The 22892-nt window shown below is 42.0% G+C and overlaps 1 protein-coding gene across 3 annotated transcripts in view; it reads right to left on the minus strand.

Moving 5' to 3' along the window:
- Nucleotides 1-22892, minus strand: part of trip4 (thyroid hormone receptor interactor 4) — a 140843-nt gene that overhangs the window by 31064 nt on the left and 86887 nt on the right. The window contains exons 12-13 of one of the 3 annotated variants that reach the window (XR_006309824.1): nucleotides 6635-6763; nucleotides 1308-1382 (exon numbers count right to left, since the gene is read on the minus strand). Coding sequence is in view for 2 of the 3 variants with exons in the window: in XM_043680515.1 (XP_043536450.1) it covers nucleotides 21373-21543 (171 nt within the window). In the remaining variant the exon portion in view is untranslated. Of the gene's footprint in view, nucleotides 1-1285; nucleotides 1383-6634; nucleotides 6764-21193; nucleotides 21544-22892 lie in introns of those variants that run through there. The other 2 variants (XM_043680516.1, XM_043680515.1) reach the window with 2 other exon arrangements.

Genomic DNA, 22892 nt, shown 5'->3' on the forward strand with positions numbered 1-22892 from the left:
CTTTCAAGGTGAGAGGTGGAAAGTTTAAGGGGGATACACATGGTAAGTACTTCACACAGAGGGTGATGGGCGTTTGGAACGTGTTGCCAGCAGAGGTGGTAGAGACAGGCATGGTAGATTCATTTAAGATGCATCTGGATAAATGCATGAGTAGGTGGGGAGTACAGCAATACAGATGCTTATGAATTGACCGAAGGTTTAGACAGTACATTTGGATCGGCTCAGGTTTGGAGAGCCGAAGGGCCTGTTCCTGGGCTGTAAATTTTCTTTGTTCTTTGTAACTCCCCCTCCCACTCTGCCAAGGACATGCAAGTCCTGGGCCTCCTCCACCGCCAAATCCAAGCCACCCAACATCCGGAGGAAGAATGCCTCATCTTCCTTGGGAGCCTCCAACCACACAGCATCAACGTCAATTTCACCAGTTTCCTCATCTTCCCTCCCTCCACCTTATCCCAGACACAATCCTCCAACCCAGCAACGCCCTCTTGAATTGTCCTACCTGTCAATCTTCCTTCCCACCTATCCGCTCCGACCCATCACCCACCTTCATCTACCTATCGCCTTCACACTACCTCCCCCCAAGCCCCACACACACCCTCCGTTTATCTCTCAGTCCCCTTACCCCCATCGCCACATTCCTGAAGAACTTATGCCCAAAACATAGATTCTCCAGCTCTTCTGATGCTGCCTGACCTGCTGCGCTTTTCCAGCAACACACTTTGACTTTACACTTACAGACCCACAACATGAAAATGCACCAATTATCTCAACTCTGCTTCCTGTCCATCAATCAATCCATCATCCACACTAATATGTTATCCCCAACTCTTAACAGTCCTCATCTTGTGTATTAACTTTTTGGATAGCATCTACCCTTTTAAGGAATTCCACAGAATACACTAATAATGAAATGATTAAAATTTAGTGATGCTCAAGAAGTACTATTTGGAGATGTGAAGGGCTAGGGAAGATTACACAGAAAGGAGGCCACAAGACCGTGAAGGGGCTTATAAAAAAAAATGGAAATTTTAAAATGAGGTGGTTGGAAAGAAAGATATCGATTTCCAAAACTAAAAAATGGAACAGGAATGAAAAAAAAACATCTGCTCCACTCTTATAGTAAGCGCTTAAACAAAATAATCAAAAATACAAAAGAAAAGCTGCATCAGAAGTGCATTAACATTTGTAAAGCAGTCCTTTTAGAATCTTAGACACATTTAGATTTTAAAAACTATATCATGAACGAAATGTCAGCACCGACTTTGTTCCCTAACCAGTCACTTACATATCTTGTGACGTCCTTTAATTGGAAATTTCACAAGCAGTTCCCGAGGATTGGTGCAAATGAACACAAATGGAGAGCCACATTCTTGATCTGTAAACTGAAAACAAAAATTAAACATTCAGTACTCTTTATCCATGGACAGGTGGGAACTCTCTTTCCTCCAGTTCTTCGTACATAAACAGCTCCAGTCACACAGGTACACCTCAGAGAAACTCATGAGCTAATGTTACACCCTCTACCTCCTCCACCAACTCAAATTAAATACTACAATTTCATTCTTCAGTTCAGTGTTGGCTGCAATCTACCATTCCCTGCCCCAGATTCTAGTCAAAGAGGCACACCCAAAGGATTCCAGGAGATTTATGTAGCCAAAGAGAAGCATCAATGGTACAGGTTTTACTCCTGTTTACTTTCAGGAGAGTTTCTTGAATCCAGTAAAAGGGAAGCACCTGGAAGCAACCACTTGCCTACTTCTCAGGAAAACCTGAATACACTGGAAGCTCCGAGCAGCAGTGGCGGTTTAAGAACTGCAATTCCATATAGTAAGTTTTAAAGGGGAAGAGATATTTTTGTAAGCTTAAAGTGCAAGTTGCCTTCCAAAAGAGTATGTTTAAGATGGTGCTTTTAGGCAACAGTCACATGAAAAATCTCAAAATGTGAAATCCTGTTGTATCGTCTTTTTTAAATGCTAACTGGAAGTTTGAATTTATTTTTGAGACATTATCGATTGCTATGGGAATTACAAGAATTACCAACATATCAGACGAGGTGTAATTGATGGGAAGGCAATGGCCTCATATGGAGGCAATGGTCATTAATATGGAGACTATTAATCCAGAAAACCAGCTAATTTTCTGGAGACCTGGGTTCAAACCCCATTTTAACTAAATAATAAAATGCCTGGAATCAAGAGTCTACTAATGACCATGAAACCATTGCCAAATGTTGGAAAAACCCACCTGGTTCATTAATGTCCTTAATGGAACAAAATCTTCCATCCTCACCTCTTCTGGCTTATATGTGACTCCAGACCATAGCAACACAACTGACTCTCCTTGCAAGACACTCAGTTGTTTCAATCACGAAGTTTCAGCAAGAAATGAAATCGGACGGACTACCTGGTATGGACCTAGGCACGAGAAAACTGAATGGCAGACACAGCCCCTGTTGACCTAGCAAAATATTCCTTACTAACATCTGGGAACCACTGCCAAAATTGGGAGAGCTGCGTCACAGACAAGTCAAGCAGCAGCCTTACATAGTCATACCTTACAGACAATGTCCCAGACATTACCATCACCATCCCTGGATACATCCAATATCCAACAGCAGAGGTGGCGGCATAGTGATATACAGGAAGGAGTTGCTCTGAGAGCCCTTAACATTGACTCTGGGCCCCATGAAGTCTCATGACTTCAGGTTAAACATGGGAAAGGAAATTTCCTGCTCATTACCATGTACCGTCCTCCATTGGCAGAGGAATCGGTACTCCTCCATATTGAGCAACTTTTGAAGGAAGCACAGAGGGTGGCAAGAGAACAGGATGTACTCTGGGTGGAGAATTTCACTGCCCACCACTAACAGTGGCTGGGCAGCAGAAGTACTGATCAAACTGATTGGGTTCGAAAGGAGAGAGCTGTTAGACTGAATCTGAAGCAACTGGTGAGATAACCAACAAGAGGGAAAAACATACTTGGCCTCAATCTGCCAACTGCAGATGCATTCATCCATGACAACACATGTTAGAGTGACCAACACACAGTCCTTGTGGAGACAAAGACTTTAAAAAGACTACGACCAGAAGACACAGCCCTCTATTGTTTTCAATAGAGCTGCTTTCTTTGCTGCTGAAAATGTTGCCTTTTTGATTCTTTCATGCATGCTGGATATTTCCTGTGTTCAAGATCATAAGATATCGGAGCAGAATTAGATAATTTGGCCCACTGATTCTGCTCCATCTCTTCCAGACACATATTCCCCTCCCTCCCTTGCCAGCCTTCTGCAGGAACTGTTCCTTTCAGGACACACTGGTCCACTCTTCTGTCACTCCCAACAGACCACCCACCCCACCCCCGACCCCAAAGCCCCACACCACTTTCTCCTGCAACACCTGTCTGCTTACTTCCTCCCTCCTCAGTATCCAAGGGCCCAACACATCTTCCAGGTGAAGCAGCACTATACTTGCACTTTACTCAATCTAGTCTACTGCATTTACTGCTCACAACATGGTCTCCTGTACATTGGGGTAACAAAGCGTAGACTGGGTGACCACTTTGCAGAACACCTATGTCCCGCCCGCAAAAGAGACTGTGACCTTCCAGTTGCCTGCCACGTCAACACAGCTGCTTGTTCCCTGGCCAACCTCTGTGTCTCAGGATTGTTGCAATGCTCCAGTGATGCTCAGTGCAAGCTGGAAGAGCAGCACCTCATCTTCCACTTGGGAACTCTACAGCCTCCTGGACATGACATCGATCACTTTAGTTTGAACTCTCCCATGACTTTACCCCAATCTCCCCACACTGTGCCTTGTTATCACAGTCTGCTATGACACACAGCCCACTAACAGTTCCCATTAACAGCTATTCATCCTCCTAGCCTGATCGTAATCCACTACTTTGACTGTCCAACTGTCCTTTGCTCTGAGGAAGGGTCACTGGACCCAAAACATTAATTCTGATTTCTCTCCACAGATGCTGCCAGACCTGTTGAGCTTTCCAGCAATTTACAGCATCCACAGTCCTTTCCATTTCTATTAGGAGAGTGCTCCAGTTTACATGTGATGCAAAAAATTGTTATCCTAAAAAAAACAAAGGCAACCATTGCCATTGCAACACCGACTGAGACAACTCCCTGTCAAGCATTCCATGCAAATTATTTGCCTATGTTACCCTCATCAGACTATAGATTCTTACTGAATTCATCAATCCCAGTACAGTTTCAGAACTGGCAGATCTGCAATTGACATGATCTTTCCAGTCTATGGGCTGCAAGAGAAATACAATGATCAAAAGGAGACCACGAGGAAACCACTAGATGTTATCTTTGTCAATTTCACCAGTACAATTGACCAATTGACCTACATGCAGTCTATTTAAGTTGCTGGGGGAAACGAGGCATCTGCCAAAGCTGCTCAAATGTGATATCCTCTTTCCATGACAACATGATGAGTAAGGTCAGCTGTGAAACAGCAGCACTGATGTCCAGGAGCTTCACGGAGGTCAGACAGGGTTGTATTGGCAATTCTTTTTCCTGCTGTTATATGCCTTCAGGTCATCTGTGGAGTGTCTCCTTTACAATCCAGAACTGGCAAATCTTATTTATCCCCACATGCCCGAGATCCAATATAAAGGTGTGCCTAGTCTTCATTAAGGAGTGGCACTATGGTAATGATACCACACTAATATTCCATAGTAAGGAACACTTACAGAATCAAAAGGCAAATAATTTATAGGACATTGGACTTAAGAGCAGGACCAGGCCTTGCAGATCTTCTGTCATTCAATAAGATCGTGGAAAATCTGTTGTGGTCTCCTCTTACCTGTTGGCAACTCCCAAACCTCCACTCCTTTATCAGAAAACTATCTTAGCTCCACCTCAAATAAATTCATTCACCCACCCTCCACCGCTTTCCAGGGGAGAAAATTTCACAGTGAACATTTTCTCACCTTTATCTTAAAACCAAGACATTATATTCTTAAACGTTCTCCCCTAGTTCTCACCCTTTACATAGTGGGAAACATCAAATCTCCTCAGGATCTTACACATTTCAATAAGATCATCTCTCATTTCTTTTCAACGTCAGCAGGCATACACTTACTCTTTTCAATCTTTCTTCGTAAGATAGGCCCATCATCCCAGGGGTGAGTCAAGTGAATCTTCTCTAACTGCTTATACAGTCTGTTCTGCTATAACGGGATAGTTGCATTCTCGTGCAACCTAGTGTTATAGAAAATCAGGCAATAGAAATAACGGGGCCTTTGGGAAAAACAAGGTTGGGGCAAACCACCAAAAATATCAGTAAAAATCAAAACAAAAATACTAGTTCGCCTAATTCAAATGACAGCACAGTCTAAGTAAATGTTAAAAGCATATATATTAATGAAATAATAACACTTTAAAGGGTTTCTGAGTTTGCTGAGTTACACTACTGTATGAAGGCAGGGGCTGAGGGTCATCATCAGCATCATCACTACTTTCAGTGCAGTTCTGGATGCAGGATTATTTAGTCCAGAAGTGGATGGCTGCTGTTCATTATCCTCAGACTGTTTCTTGGGAGTTGGCTTAAAAAAATGTATCTAGTTTTTGCTGCTTTACCATTTTTCTCCTTTCATGAAGAAGCTGTTCAGGTGGTGCCATATAAGACTTTATGCCACAAACTGCTATCCTGCTGCATTCTGCATTATAGCCATCGTCTTCTAAGAACTGCAACTGCTCCTCAACTTCTCTCAGGACAGAAGCTAAAATAGAAGTGGAAAGTTCACGTAGTGCTGCATTCTGGACTTCACTGTCTTCACCTTGAGCTCCAATTTCTCTCGTACCAACAAGGTACTGTAGGTCAATCTCCACTTCTTCAAATCCAACTTGATTTGCAAGAGCAACACAATGTTCTTTGATTGCTGGAAGCTCCTCTAACGGTTCAAAACCTTTAAAATCATGAAGGAAATCTGGGAGAAGCTTCCACCAAAATGCATGCAAGCAGTAACCTTACTGATGTCACCCCAGGCCTCCACAATGATGTCAATGTTAATGTTAACTTCCTTAATGTTAAAGCTCTTCCAAAATTGAAGAACATTGTCCTCATTATCCCCCTGAGTAGCTATAATCAGCTTCCTGAATGTGTGTCTTAAATAATCAGCCTTAAAAGATGCTATTGCACACTGGGTCCATGGGCTGAATAACAGCAGTTGTATTCAGAGGTAGAAGCAGCACTCGAAAATGTTTTCAGAAAGCTCACCAATGGTGGGAGGGTGGCTTGATGCATTGTCCAGAATGAGGAGAATCTTGAAGTCCAAATTTTTTCTCCTGCAATAATTTCTAAGAACATTTTCAAAGACATCAACAATAAGGTCAGAAAAAAATTTGCCCCATCATCCAATCTCTGTTGTTTGATCTGAAGTAAACACCTGGAGTGGACTTAAAGTAACCGGGGATGGAATCGCATAATAGCCAATGGGAGCTCACGTTTTTAAAAAAAGGTCCCCAATTCACCAACTGCATTACAGCCTAATCGCATTGACGAAACATATGTTACAGGAGAACAACCTGTATATATTTTTCTCGAATAAGGAAATTAAAACTGTACACAGTGCTCAAGATGTGTTTGCATACAGTTGCAATAAAATATCGTACTTCAGTATTTCATTCCCCTTGCATACACGCCAACTTTCCATTCTCCTTCAGCTAGACATCGAGTCCCATTATGGTCGAATTTTCAGAACATGCCAGCCGTCTAGCCAGATGAGCTGGATACATTTATCTCTACGAAAATCATGAAACAAAGTACAAGTTTAAAAATAAATGAAAGGCTTTTCTTGAAGCCATCAGCTTTGTAAACCCACCAATAATGGTTTGGTTTGACCAGGAGCATCAGGAAGACAAATGCCAGCAACCAGGATGCTGTCAATGTGAAGAGACGACAGTTTGGCAACGTGACACTGAAGGGTGTCAACGGAATTATGAGATGAATTGTAATAACAAATTTCCTTCACCGAGTTGATAGATTGGAAACAGCCAAGGTATATAATCAGAGCTTGCAAGATGATAAAAGAAACAGAGATTAAGATGAAGCAGAAAAGGGTGTGTATGACAGATGTCAGGTGGATAAAACAAGAAACAACCAAGCTGAACACAGAAGTTTCAAACGGGAAGTGAAAAAAACAGAAGCAAATCAAGAAGAGACTGGCAGTTAACAAACATGGGGGTCAAACAATCTTTTAAAGTATATATGTCGTGAAAGGGTTGTAAAAAGATAATTTAAACTGACAAGAGACTTTAAGTAAAGATGTGACAGCACAGCGAAGGGATGAAATGAACATTTTACATCTCTCTTTACCAAGGAGGAAGCTGCCCAAGACACAGTAAAATACGGGGTTATTAAAATATTGGCGGGTATAACAATGAATAAAAATGGATAGTAGCTAGCTGTATGTAAAGTTGATAAGTCACCAAAATCAGATGAGATGCATCAAGTATATTGAGTGAAGTGCAAGTGGCAATTGCCAAGCTGTGTGGCATAGAGTCATAGAGATGGGGGTGGTGCCGGAGGAACTGGTGAACTGTAGATGTCAAACCCTTTTTTAAAATAAGGGTTTAAGGTTCAATTCAACAATGAGAAAATTTCAGTTAAGTCCAAAAAAAAATTTACAGTCACTTGGACAAATGTAGATAAACATGGATTCCGACCTGAAACATCGACTCCCCTTCTCCTCTGATGCTGGTTAACCTGCTGTGCTTATTCCAGCTCCATTCTTTATCCTCCAACCTCCCCCTCCCCACCCCAACCCACAAAATAAATCTGTTAAGGGCACACACTGTCTCATTAACTAGGTGGAGTTTTTTTGAGGTGGTAACAGAGAGGTTGATGTGTTGCACGTGGACTTCCAGAAGAGATTTGATGAAGTGCAGTACAACAGACATGTAACAAATCTCAAGCTCATGGAATAATAATGATATAATAACAGCAGCTTGGATATGAACTTGGCTGAATGACAGGAAACAGTCAGCAGTGGTTAATGTCAAACAAAAACAGAAATCGCTGGAAAAAATAAGCAAGTTTGACAGCATCAATAGATAGAAAACAGAGTTAACATTGAATCCAGTGACCCTTCAGAACTAGAAGCAGCTAGATACAGGGGATGATGCGGGGAATACAGCTTTGTGGAAGAACAATATCACATCTTCCACTTCAGTAACTTACAGCCTTGAGGGCTCAATATGGAGTTTAACAATTTCAGAGCATGAACACCTCCTTCCTTGTCCATTACCTACTCCGACAACTTTAAAGTCCAGTCATGAAATGGATTGCTGTCAGCACAGCCACCTCATTTTCAACTATTAGTAGTCCCCATTATCACTTATCTAGCTTCTCTTCTTCCCGGACTTACTATCAACAATCCTTTTGTCTGGCTATCTTGATTTTTCCCTGTCTCTTGGTCTTTCTCCCTCTCCCTCTGGGTTCAGTCACTGCCTACTTGTTCACTCGATTTCCACCCCACCCCCTTTCCCCAACTCCCCACCATCAGGATAAATACCAAATTTTCATAGCTGCTTCCAATCTAAAGGAGGATCACTGGACTCAAAGCATTAACGGTGGTTTCTCTCCACAGTTGGTGCCGGACCTCCTGAATTTCTAAAGTAATCTCTAGTTTGTTTGAAACAGACCGCCAGGATCCACAGTTATTCGTTTTATTTTAGTGAATACTGGATGTATTTGAAGTCTGGAGGATGGTATGCAATGGATTCCCAAAGATCAGCATGAGGAACATTATTCTTCCCGATAAACATTAATGACCCAGAATTGGGTGTACTAGATACAATTTGCAGACAACATAAAACTTGAAAGAGGAGAACAATTTAAGATGCTCAGTAAAAGAAGCAATGGCAACATGTGGGGAGGAAATAAAAAGTGTAATGCAGTGAACGGTGAGGATGTAGAATGCACTCTCTGAAAAGGAGGTTGGTGGGAGATTCAACCACAGCTTTCAAAAGTAAAATGGGATCATTACCTGAAGATAAAAAAGTTGCAGGGTTACAGGGTAGGGGGAGGGAAGTAGGACTAGCTGAGTTATTCTTTCAGACAGCCAGTACAGTGAAGTCTGGCTGAATGACCTCATTCTACACCTATAACCATTTTATGATTCCATAAATCCCAAATTTAACACTGTGTTCTCTCTTCAAATAGATTCTTTATGACAGCTATTGAGAGCTACGTTTATATTTCCAGGAGAATCTGGAATGTCTTTAAAAATGAAGTTAAATGCTTTGTGGGCAGCACGGTGGCTCAGTGGTTAGCACTGCTGCCTCACAGTCCTAGGGACTCAGATCTGACTCCAGCCTTAGGTGACTGTTTGGATTTTGCAAATTCTCCCCACATCTGCGAAGATTTCCTCCAGTGCTCCTGTTTCCTCCCACAGTTCCAAACATATGCAATTTAGGTGAACAGTCGTGCTAAATTGCCCATAGATTCCAGGGATGTGTAGGTTAAGTGGATTAGCCATGGGATATACAGGGTTACAGGATACGTAAGGGGGATTGGGTCCGAGTGGGATGTTTCTCGGAGGGTCGGTGTGGACTCAATGGGTCAAGTGGCTGTTTCCACACTGTAGGGATTCACTGACTAATAGGAGGTGGAGCAGAGCAGCCTAAATTAGATACTAAACCTCAAACTCCTAAGCAGTACAATAACTTTAGAGATTCACTTCATCGACAGTGATTCAGATCAAATTTTATTGATGTCAGAGCTTTATCTATCGCGCCATTTGTAAACTCAAACAATGAAACAATCAACTTCCATCCATTTCTAAACATAATATACTGAACATGACCAAACACTGACTCTTGACAATAATTGAGCTAACAAGTTGAAGGACCAAAAATAAATCAGTCAGAATAGTAATTTATGCACAAGTCCACAGTGTCCTATGCTTGAGTCTCAATACTTCTTGTTACTAGTTTCCCCACTTTGCTACCACCTTTATTTATATTTTAAAAAACAATAGACTAGAGAGAAGAATGCAAAGGAGGTTAATAATAACCACAATTATTTGCAACTTACTGTGTTGAATGACTAAAAATTAGAAAGTTGAGCAATGTAATTCAAGCTGTGTTTATCCACTGCATCATTACACATTAGTACATAATTCCCATTTTGCAACATCAGTGCAAATGTGTGACTGATGCCAATTACATGGAAAAGAGCACCGGGGAATCCCAGTGGATGTGGTCTACCTAGACTTCCAAAAGGCATTTGATAAGGTGCCACACGGGAGGCTGCTGAGCAAGGTGAGGGCCCATGGTGTTCGAGGTGAGCTACTAGTATGGATTGAGGATTGGCTGTCTGACAGAAGACAGAGTTGGGATAAAAGGTTCTTTTTCGGAATGGCAGCCAGTGACAAGCGGTGTCTCCCTGTAGCCCTTAATTCCTTGTGACATCAAGAATTTATCAATTTCTGCCTTGAAGACATTTAGTGTCCCAGCCTCCACTGCACTCTGTGGCAATGAATTCCACAGGCCCACCACTCTCCGGCTGAAGAAATGTCTCTGCATTTCTGTTCTGAATTTACCCTCTCTAATTCTAAGGCTGTGTCCACAGGTCCTAGTCTCTTCGCCTAACGGAAACAATTTCCTAGTGTCCACCCTCTCCAAGCCATGTATTGTCTTGTAAGTTTCTATTAGATCTCCCCTTAATCTTCTAAACTCCAATGAATATAATCCCAGGATCCTCAGCCGTTCCTCATATGTTAGACCTACTATTCCAGGGATCATCCGTGTGAATCTCCGCTGGACACGCTTCAATGCCAGTATGTCCTTCCTGAGGAATGGCTGAGGATCCTGGGATTGTATTCACTGGAGTTTCGAAGATTAAGGGGAGATCTAATAGAAACTTAGAAGATAATACATGGCTTGGAGAGGGTGGATGCTAGGAAATTGTTTCCGTTAGGCGAGGAGACTAGGACCCGTGAACACAGCCTTAGAATTAGAGTGGGTAAATTCAGAACAGAAATGCGGAGACATTTCTTTAGCCAGAGAGTGGTGGGCCTGTGGAATTTATTGCCGCAGAGTGCAGTGGAGGCTGTGACGCTAAATGTCTTCAAGGCAGAAATTGATAAATTCTTGATGTCACAAGGAATTAAGGGCTACGGGGAGAATGCGGGTAAGTGGAGTTGAAATGCCCATCAGCCATGATTGAATGGTGGAGTGAACTCGATGGGCCGAATGGCCCTACTTCCGCTCCTATGTCTTATGATCTTAATTATTTACCTCAACTACTGAACTATCAAGTATGACTCTTTAAGCTAATTTAACCTTAATCTACATATTAATGAATGAGAGAAAAGTAAATAAAGCCGCATCCACCTTTCAAAGCTACGTGCTGATCTGCTTATCCTCCAGGATCATTATTTAGCTGTTCGCCTAATTTTGCGAATTCAGATGGATAGAAAAGACCTCACAACACGACAGCAGTATGGTCCGAGCCACCAGCTACCCTCTGACAAGTCCACCAAAAAGTTTCAACTAATTAACCAATCTTGCTGTGAAAATGGCTGCAGTGTTTGGCTGGGAAACAGCAATGACTACAATAGTGCTTTGGATCCTCCTGAGATTTTGAAAGGCATGAAATAATTGCAAGTTCCTCCTTCACAAGGGAACAGTCATGTAACAATGAGTAAAATTTGCACATAATTACTTGTAAATTTTTGATTTCTCATAAAACAAAATAACCATTTTAAATGGAAGGATTTCAAATTCCCACACAAGATTTAAGTCCAGGGATGTAAAGCTGATAATTCTGGGACAAACAGACATTTATAGCGTGCGTATGGAAAAAAAGAGTCACTTTGGCCTTCCTTGCTCCCGTTTAAAACCTTAAAAATTCTTCCATTGCTTTGAACTTGCCATTGAATTTCCTCTCCTGCAGATTCAAAAATCAATTTGCACTGACACAATATGTTTAACACAGCACTGGGGCACTTCACACAAGAGGAAAGAAATGGATCCTAGAACAGACAGTCAAAAAGTGAGCCAATCAAGTGATTCTGCAGATATAAAAGAGAATGAGGTGACATTTGGGAGAGCATTCAACTGATATTACATCAATTTTAATTTAAAAGCCAAGATTGATAGATTTTACCTAACAAAGTAGAAATATAGACCATGGCAGGTTTATGGAGTTAGCTCACAGATCAGATATGATCTTTAGGGGTCTGAATAGCTTGGAGAAAGCTGCCTAAATGTATGGCTCAGAAGGTTACGGGACTGAAGATGGTTACACAGATAGAAAGCATGATTTGTCGATAAGGGCAAATTAAGTTGCGTGCTCACAATGGGAACAGGAAACCAGTGGAGGTCAGAGGAAGGGTTTATAGACAAGTGCAGTTAGTGCATTCAGTTCCTTTTTCTTCCTCCTCTCACTTCCCTTCATTGTCTTTTTATGTTTTTCATTCAAATTTATTACAATTCTTTCAGCCTTCCTCCTCAAACATATCTTAAAACGTTTTACATTTTCAAGTTGTCTTTTTTTCCATCCGCAAACACACTCTTAGCCCTGCTCAACAGCACTAGGGATTGGGCCAAAAGCACCAATATCATCAAAAACACCCATGAGCTAAACATGATTTTTTTTTTGCAACAATTGCAGTGACAGAGACTATACAAAAAGGCTGATGAAGGAGCGTCCCTCCGAAAGCTAGTGTGCTTCCAATTAAACCTGTTGGGCCATAACCTGGTGTTGTGTGATTTTTAACTTTGTACACCCCAGTCCAACACCGGCATCTCCAAATCATGACTGAAGAGGGAAATCAGGAAGGCAAAAAGGGGAGATGAGATAGCTCTGGCAAATAGGGTTAAGGAGAATCCAAAGGATTTTTACAAATACATTAAGGTCAAAAGGGTAACTTGGGAGCAAATAGAGCCCCTCAAAGATCAGCAAGGCAACCTTCGTGTAGAGCCGCAAGAGATGGGGGAGATACTAAACGAGTATTTTGCATCAGTGTTTACTGAGAAGGATATGGAAGATATAGCATATGGGGAAATATGGTGACATCTTGAAAAATGGCCATATTACAGAGGAGGAAGTGCTGATGTCTTAAAATACATAAAGATGGATAAATCCTCAGGACCTGATCAGGTGTACCCTAGAATTCTGTGGGAAGCTCGGGAAGTGATTGCTAGGCCCCTTGCGGAGATATTTGTATCATCGATAGTCACAGTGAGGTGCCAGAAGACTGGAGGTTGGCTAACGTGGTGCCACGTGGTAAGGAAAAGCCAGAGAACTATAGACCAGGGAGCCTGACGTCAGTGGTGGGCAAGTTGTTGGAGGGAATCCTGAGGGACAGGATGTCCATGTATTTGGAAAGGCAAGGACTGATTAGGGATAGTCAACATGGCTTTATGCATGGAAAATGCATGGTGCATGGTGACGAGCGGTGTCCCGCAGGGTTCGGTGCTGGGGCCACAGCTGTTCGCATTATATATTAATGATTTGGATGAGGGAACCGGGGGCATTCTAGCGAAGTTAGGTGGACAGGCAGGTAGTACTGAGGAAGTGGGGAGGCTACAGAAGGATCTTGACAGGTTGGGAGAGTGGTCCAGGAAATGGCTGATGGAATTTAACGTGAGCAAGTGCGAGGTCTTGCACTTTGGCAAAAAGAATAAAAGCATAGACTACTTTCTAAATGGTGAGAAAATTAATAAAGCCAAAGCACAAAGGGATCTGGGAGTGCGAGTCAACGTGTCCAGCGGCGATTCACACGGATGATCCCTGGAATGACAGGTCTAACATATGAGGAATGGCTGAGGATACTGGGATTGTATTCTTTGGAGTTTAGAAGATTAAGGGGAGACTTAATAGAGACGTACAAAATAATACATGGTTTGGAAAAGGTGGATGCTAGGAAATTGTTTCCGTTAGACGAGGAGACTAGGACCCGTGGACACAGCCTTAGAATTAGAGGGGGTCATTTCAGAACAGAAATGCGGAGACATTTCTTCAGCCAGAGAGTGGTGGGCCTGTGGAATTCATTGCCACGGAGTGCAGTGGAAGCCGGGACGCTAAATGTCTTCAAGGCCGAGATTGATAGATTCTTGTTGTCTAGAGGAATTAAGGGCTACGGGGAGAACGCTGGTAAGTGGAGCTGAAATGCGCATCAGCCATGATTGAATGGCGGAGTGGACTCGATGGGCCGAATGGCCTCACTTCCACTCCTATGTCTTATGGTCTAAAATCATGCCTCACAAACTCATTCAGGTTTTCCGAAGAAGTAACAAAAAGGATTGATGAGGGCAGAGTGGTGGACGTGATCTATATGGACTTCAGTAAGGTGCTTGACAAGGTTCCCCCTCAGAGACTAGTTAGCAAGGTTAGATCACAGAATACAGGGAGAACCAGCCATTTACATACAGAACTGACTCAAAGATAGAAGACAGAGGGTGGTGGCGGAGAGTTGCTTCTCAGACTGGAGGCTTGTGACCAGTGGAGTGCCACAAGGATTGGTGCTGGGTCCACTACTTTTCGTCATTTATATAAATGATTTGGGTATAGTTAGTAAGTTTGCAGATGACACAAAAATTGGAGGTGCAATAGACAGCAAAGAAGGTTACCTCAGACTACAACTAGGTCTTGATCAGATGGGCTAATGGGCTGAGAAGTGGCAGGTGGAGTTGAATTTTGATAAAAGTGAGGTGCTGCATTTTGGGAAGGCAAATCTTAGCAGGACTTATACACTTAATGGTAAGGTCCTAGGGAGTGTTGCTGAACAAAGAGATCTTGCAGATTCATAGCTCCTTGAAAGTAGAATCGCAGGTAAATAGGGTAGTGAAGAAGGCGTTTATTGGTCAGAGCATTGAGAACAGGAGTTGGGAGGTCATGTTGCAGCTGTACAGGACACTGGTTAGGCCACTGTTAGAATATTGCGTGCCATTTTGGTCTCCTTCCAATTGGAAGGATGTTGTAAAACCTGAAAGGATTCAGAAAAGATTTACAAGGATGTGGCCAGGGTTGGAGGATTTGAGCTACAGGGAGAGGACGAATATGCTGGGGCTGTTTTCCCTGGAGCGTCGGAGGCTGAGGGGTGACCTCATAGAGGTTTATAAAATCATGAGGGGCATGAATAGGATAAATAGGGGTGGAGGAGTCCAGAAGTAGAGAAGTAGAAGTAGAGTAAAAGAGACCTAAGGGGCAACTGTTTCACGCAGAGGGCGGTGTGTATGGAATGAGCTGCAAGAGCAAGTGATGGAGGGTGGTCCAATTACAACATTTAAAAGGCATCTGAATGGGTATATAAATAGGAAGGGTTTAGAGGGATATGGGCCAAGTGTTGGCAAATGGGAGTAGATGATCTGGTTGGCATGGATGAGTTGGACAGAAGGGTCTGTTTCCGTGTTGTACATCTCTATGACTCTAAATGTGACTCAGAGATACAAAATAACATTGAAAGATGAACATTTTGACATAGTCGAATTAGACTCAAATAGCCCGAGTTCAGCAAGTGCTGACTAACTCTCTTTTTGAACTTCATATAAGAGAACTCCTGGGGACAGGACAATATGAATGAAGGCTTCAGTCTGAGAGTATAGGGCTTTATTGTACATCGCATACATTGATAATAATGGTTTTCAGCTAACTGCAGATCATTAAATATGCATCTTATTTTTATGATAGTGACAAACACCAGCTTAGGTATCAAATACTTTCAGCTTAACTACAGCAAATGCACCAATATATATTTATTAAATAAAATCTGTTAACTAATAATCATTGCTACTGAACAATGCCCTGTTTTGTTTGTATTTTTATGGTCTTCAGATATTTTAATTTGTCGGTGCAGCGGTTTATGCCCAGTGATTTTCAGTGAGGATGGTAAGGAACATTTGTGATAATACTCACCTTCAAGCTGAACAACTTTCCCTTGACATTCAATGACATGACCATCATCAAATCATCCACCATTCAAAATCTTAAGGGTTACATCACCAATCATCAGAAACTTTACTGGAACAGCCACATAAATGTTGTAGTTATTAGAGCACATCAGAGGCTGGGTTTTAGATGGCAATGGTTCACTCCTGATTTCTCAAAACTTTCTATCACCTACAAGGAAGATGCCAGTCAGAAATGTAATGAAATACTTTCTATTTGCTTGGATAGGTATAGTTTATGGGAGCAACTAAAGATTTTGATTAAGTCCCAATTTTAACAGTCAGAGAGACAGATGCTCACTTGCAAATCTTTACCCTGCACATTCCCATTCTACCCAAATAAGAGAAACAAAGTGCATGTTTTAACATTTTTTTCTTAACTAAGAGACCGGAGACTTTCATACTTTTCCAGCGTTGCGACTTAGAAACAATAACCATGAGAACTTTTTTTTTACAAAAACAACACAGAAGTGATGAGTATTTTAGAGGGAGATCAGACATCAGAGATCCTTCTAAAATTCAACCTTTTTAAAACAAACTGTTCATTTAGGATTTGGAGGAGCTGGTGTTGGACTGGGGTGTACAAAGTTAAAAATCACACAACACCAGGTTATAGTCCAACAGATTTCAGAGTGTGCTTCTAATTAAACCTGTTGGACTATAACCTGGTGTTGTGTGATTTTTAACATTGTTCATTTATGCAATGGGAGTGTTGCTAGCATTTGTTACCCACCCCCAAGAACCAGTGCAGTCCAGGTGGTGTAAAAACACCCACAGCACTGTAAGGCAGGGAGTTCCAGGATTTTGACAGACCAGGACTGAAGGGAGCAGCAATACAGTTTCAAGGAAATGTAATGTGCCAGTTGAAAGGGCGTTACAATGGGGGTGTTGCCATGTGCCTACCACGGTTGTCCTTCTTTGTAGATGCTGGAAATCACAGGTTTGGAACAAGTGTTGATTGAGTCTCATTGATTAGATTAGATTACATTACAGTGTGGAAACAGGCCCTTCGGCCCAACAAGTCCACACCGCCCCGCCGAAGCGCAACCCACCCATACCCCTACATTTACCCCTTACCTAACACTACGGGCAATTTAGCATGGCCAATTCACCTGACCTGCACATCTTTGGACTGTGGGAGGAAACCGGCCGGGTCTCTGGCGCTGTGAGGCAGCAGTGCTAACCACTGTGCCACCGTGCCGCCCACAAGTGAGTTGCTGCAGCAGTGCATTCTGTATGTGGATGAGATGTTATAAGGCACTATTTGCCTCAATAGGTGAGTTGAAAAGCTAAACAGCTAAGTTACCCCAGTTCCATGCTCAAAATGCATCCCCGAAATCAACATCATAAATGCAGATGACTGTTTTATGGAGTAGGGGTGGGGATGAGAGCAGCTTGCCATGTGCATTTTTGCTGTCACATTTCCTGAACAATAACAGTGACCAATGTTTCCTCTAAGCAGAGCACACGATCAGCACGAGCATACTGGTTGAGGTATTGACTTCCAATTCTAGAAGTTGCTGCTATGCATGGGCTTTGGAAGCCCACACAGCCTGTAAGAAAATTACAGGGAACGCTGGCAGGAATTACACTGCAATAGGAGTTCATTGGCTGCAAAGCACTTTGAAACATCATGAAAACCATGATGTTATTGGAAGACTTACTTCCTTCCACTTTATTTTATTTGCCAGTCATCACAAAGCCATAATGTTGTCAAGGTATGAACAAATTTAGTATCTACAGAGTTGCAAATGTTGCTGAAGAGTGTACGATCAGCAAACATCCTTTTCACAGGGGGAGGGGTGTGCCATTGATGGAACAAACAAAGATGGTTCTTCTTCAGAAACCATCATGAGAAATTCCAAAGGCCGCAACAGTGCCTTAATTTAACATTTCGTCCAAATACAGAATGCACCGTTGCAGCAACACACAGAGTCAATCAACAGCATGTTCCAGACTGAGACCTTCAGCACCTACAAAAAAGGACAATGGTGGTAGGCATATAGCAACACCCCAATGTGTAAGATCCCTTTCAACATGCACATTGCATTGCTTTGAAACTATATTGCAGCTTCCTTCAGTGTTGGTGGTTCAAAATCGTGCAGCTCCATCCCTTACAGTACTGTGGGTGTTCTTACACCACATGGACTGCAGCGGCTCAAGGATGTAGCTTACTATCACCTTCTCAAGGGCAATTGGGGATGGTTAACAAATGTTCGCAACATTCAAATCGCGTAAATAAATAATTGTTTTAACATGGTTGTACTTTAAAAAGATCTCTGATGTTAGAACTCCCTCTAAAATACGATCTTTCTTTGTACAAGTTAGGACTCTCGCCACTGAAAACCTCTGTCTGATTTCCATTAAGTTCAATATTACTAGGCTCCTTGATGCCACACTTAATTAAATACTGCTTATGTTGCTCTCATCTCACCTCTGGAACTCAACCTTTTTTGTCTATGCTTGGACAAAGCTACAATGAGGTCTGGAGACGAAATACCCTAGTGAAACCGAAAGTGGTTGCAGTTGTTTGCAGGTGCTGCTTGACAGCAGAGTTTATGACACTTTTCATCATTATGCTGAAGAGTCAGGTTAGACAGGTGGTAAAGTAACTTGCTGGATTGGATTTGTCCTGCTTTCTAGGATGAAAAATATCTGAGTAATTTTCCACATTGTTGAGTGGCTGTCAATGCTACAGTTGTTATGGAACAGTTTGGCTACAGGCATAGTTAGTTCTGGAGTACAAGTCTTTAGCACTACAGTTAGGATGATACCCAGTCCATAGCCTCTGCTGTATTCAATGAGTTCTTGATGGCAGCTCTGATGACAGGGACTTCAGAAGAAGGCACAGATGGATTATCATTCAGATTCTGGTTGAAAATGGCTGCAATCCTCCTCCTTCGCATTCATACGCTTGGTTCCACTAACCTTGTGAATTGGGGATGTCCATGGAGCCCCCACTTCTTTTCAGTTGTCCACAACCATTCCCCATTGAATTAAAGAATTATGCCAAGTGTCACGATAAGTTATATTCCAGAATAAAAATTGACATTCTTGATGAACGCTTGCTTAAAGACGTATTGGCTGCACCATTGAGGAACTGGCTTGAAGGCATTATCCAACTGACAGCAGAATTAATGCATCACTAAAACAAGTCAAATCAACTCAGGTGAACGATCTATCTCTGCCTCTTCACCAGGTTCCCAGCATCACAGATGCAAGTCTTCTACCAACTTGATTAACCTTGACTAATGACTCTTTGGATTGATGGTCATTTAGCTGCAAAAGCTATTAGAAGACAGCAGCCCTCAAGCCAGTTTCCCATTGAGGTCATAATTTTCACCTAAACTAACATTTCAATTCATTAATCAACAAGAGGAGATGAGTCAATACTTGGACACAATTCATCACACACACAAATCAGTGACATGCTTCTTGTCACCACAATGCAAACTACAGATTTCTTCCACAATAACCACACAGAGACTGGAGTTTCCCTTCTGTCAAAGATATCCTCAATTCCTTAACACAGCCTGACAGAATTTCACTGTGAGCAAACTAAAGACGTGGAGGGTGGGAGATTGTTAAGAATTCAAGATGCAAAATTTCAAATCAGAAATATGAATAAGTGTGTAATTTTAAGAAGCAAATGAAGTGTTGTATTTTCAATAAGTCAGATTGTGCTGACCTAAACTTGTCAGATAGAATTTCCAAACTCTCGGCTGTATCAAATCTGAGTTGGAACAAGCTCTAATTAATTTGGAAGTTCCCTCTATGCCAGACAGGCAGGGTTGCTTTGTTTTGACATTTAACTCAAATCATTCATGGACTCAACCGACAGAACTGAGCACTGGACAAATCCCATGGTACCATTCAGCTTGAAATGAGGTGTTTAGGTTCTCACTGAAATAGAAAGTTGCAAAGTTTGGGAGAAGATTTGTAGCTCGGGTGCTCGACAACGGAATGAGGACATGCCACAACCCAAAGGACCATCCACACTACCATACATCAAAAACATTTCTGAACTGACAGCCAGACTACTGCGACCACGAGGACTCATAACAGCACACAAACCAACAGCCACTCTCAGACAACAACTCACCAGGACGAAGGACCCGATACCCAGCATGAGCAAAACCAATGTAGTGTACAAAATCCCATGCAAGGACTACACAAAACACTACATAGGACAAACAGGAAAACAGCTAACGATCCACATCCATGAACACCAACTCGCCACGAAACGACATGACCAGCTATCCTTAGTAACCACACACTCAGATGACAAGCAACATGAGGTCGACTGGGACAACACTACTATTATAGGACAAGCCAAACAGAGAACAGCCAGGGAATTCCTACAGGGATGGCGCTCATCCAGATTCAATCAATAAGCACATCGACCTGGACCCAAGATACCGGCCACTGCAGCAGACAGCTGGAACTGACAACTGGAAGCGGCAGATTCAAACCACTACAAATGCCGGAGGAAAGATCACAGAAGCGCTTCACAGGAGGCTCCCAAGCACTGAGGATGTCACCTAGACAGGGGACGAAACGTCTGCAACACAAATTCACAGCTCGGCGAAGAGAACCACAACAGAAAGTTGCAAGTGAGATAGTGAAGAGCAGGTCACAGTTACACACACACACACAACCATTCAAATTCTGTGAGAAGATTGTTAAATATTGCAATATACAAGGTCATGTTCAATGATAACACTTCTTAAAAGAAAATGACTTGCAGCAATGTTGACAGAACAAGAAGGAAATAGATTTTTTAATTTTCTTAAGAAACAAGCTAAAACCAAAATGATCTCACTAGTGGAAAAAATTAAAACAGTACTTTCACTCTGCACTTGGAATTCAGCCTGGATATGCTATCCTCCCCAAGTATACATACAACACTGAACTGCTGAGTTCACATGAAGAGACCACCCACACGTGCTTTCTAAATATTGAGTCTCAATCCAAAATCAATAACAGCTTCATTGTGAGCTACAGGCCAGTTTTACAAATCAGCAAGTGTCACACTTGAACCGTCTTTCATCATTTTTCCACAGAAAGGATCCAAACACAAGTTAGCAAAACATGTTCTCTTTACAGCTCAGACCCCATGAACTCAAAGTCACACTGAAAGAAAACAAATATGGTAGCTTCCCAGAGACAAAACCATAAACAATGGAATGACTCATCTCTGCAAGTGATAGAGCACCTTACACTCACTATGATCCAGTGCACTTAAAAACTTTATTTGGAGAAACAGTTGTGTCAGCAGTGAGTCATCAAAAGCTGCAAAGAGTTTGATTTTGTCCTGGGACGCCAGCACAGAATACAGCAAGATAATTTTGTTTAACTACTGAAAATAGCCACAGCCCTAAGCGAATGAAAAGGGGACTGCACTTCAAAAGTTGGCTGTAAAGATCTTTGGCTTGTCTTCGAGGTCATTGATTTCAGTAAGGCAGACATGTCGATGTCTCAGTCACACTAATTGAGCCAAGTGAAATGTGTTGAATGATTAAAGGGATGGGGTTTCCACTGTTGATCACTATCCTGCTGGACATAGCTGCACATGTGAATTTCAGCAAAGAATCCGGGCTTGGCTGGGTTGACCTTCCAAAAGCCTGTTGAAATGACACACAATGTTTAGACCCCTAGGACACACAAAACACAACAGAATAGTCTCTGGAGTGATGTGGTAGCATGAGTCAGTACACCAGGAACGTGAAAAAAATAAGCAGGCATCAAGAACAAAGCACTTGGTTTGGCAGACTTCATATAATAACAAATGGGGACAAGAAAATAAATAGAAGGGCAGAAATTAATTTTGCAATGCTAAGGGCAACAGATGTAAGTGAATATTAAATTCAGCTGATTCTTTGCTTATTTTGATTGAAACTAAATCACTTCATTGAGTTTTACCGATATGGTACTTACATTCAGTGTTGATATTTCTATAATTGGAAGAAGCATCATTACTCAAGAGCACAGCTGGAGCAAAATCCAAAGGTGAAAGGCTCAATTTAACACTTGGGAATAATATTATTTCAATATTCCAGAATGTTTTTCAAAATTATTTTAGAATCACAATCAATCTGTTATGGTGTTGATAATCATAGCTCATTCAAATAAAACAACTGTGTTGCAAGACTGAAGATTCAAAACGGTGCAAAATCCACCTGGTAGATTTACTGCCACCACCCTCTTTCCTGAGAGGGCTGTACAGGTTCGGTTTTTCACAAGTGATAGGGAGAAATCACCTGGGGGCCAAACAAAAAAATGCTCTTGTCTTAAACAAGCTGTAGTTTATTGCATGACAGCAACATGGCTAGGATATGAGTTCTTTTCTCGCCTTGAGATGTTAAAGATGTTAATTTCATATAGTATCCAATCTTTGGTCTTATGTAAGCAAGTGGGACAGCCAAGTTATGCAGAGAAGTGTAAAGGAGCTATACAAAATCATGACTGCATCAAGAGTAGAGATTGTGTACACAATGATATATACCTTACATGTTGATCCCCAACATCTGTCCACTTGTGAGACATGGCACTCAGCTGGTCTGAACATGCACAGCTGCAACAAACCTTAAGAAGCTCAACATTATCAAACAATTAATTCATTATTTCCATCACTGGGCTGCAACCTGTGTCTTCTGCTATTCTGTCACAGCAATGCATCTTCCAGGCTTCGACCAAAATATCTTTGCAGTCTCCAAAAAGGAGAAAGATCAGTCCTCAGCAGAGGATCAAACAATTAATTCATTATTTCCATCACTGGGCTGCAACCTGTGTCTTCTGCTATTCTGTCACAGCAATGCATCTTCCAGGCTTCGACCAAAATATCTTTGCAGTCTCCAAAAAGGAGAAAGATCAGTCCTCAGCAGAGGTCTCACCTTCATTCCCCTACGCTCTCGGATTAACGAGTTCAACACGCGGCGTGACATCGAACAATTCTTCCGCCGCCTTCACCTCC

The sequence above is a fragment of the Chiloscyllium plagiosum genome, chromosome 40 (assembly GCF_004010195.1).
Source record: "Chiloscyllium plagiosum isolate BGI_BamShark_2017 chromosome 40, ASM401019v2, whole genome shotgun sequence".
NCBI lineage: Eukaryota > Metazoa > Chordata > Chondrichthyes > Orectolobiformes > Hemiscylliidae > Chiloscyllium > Chiloscyllium plagiosum.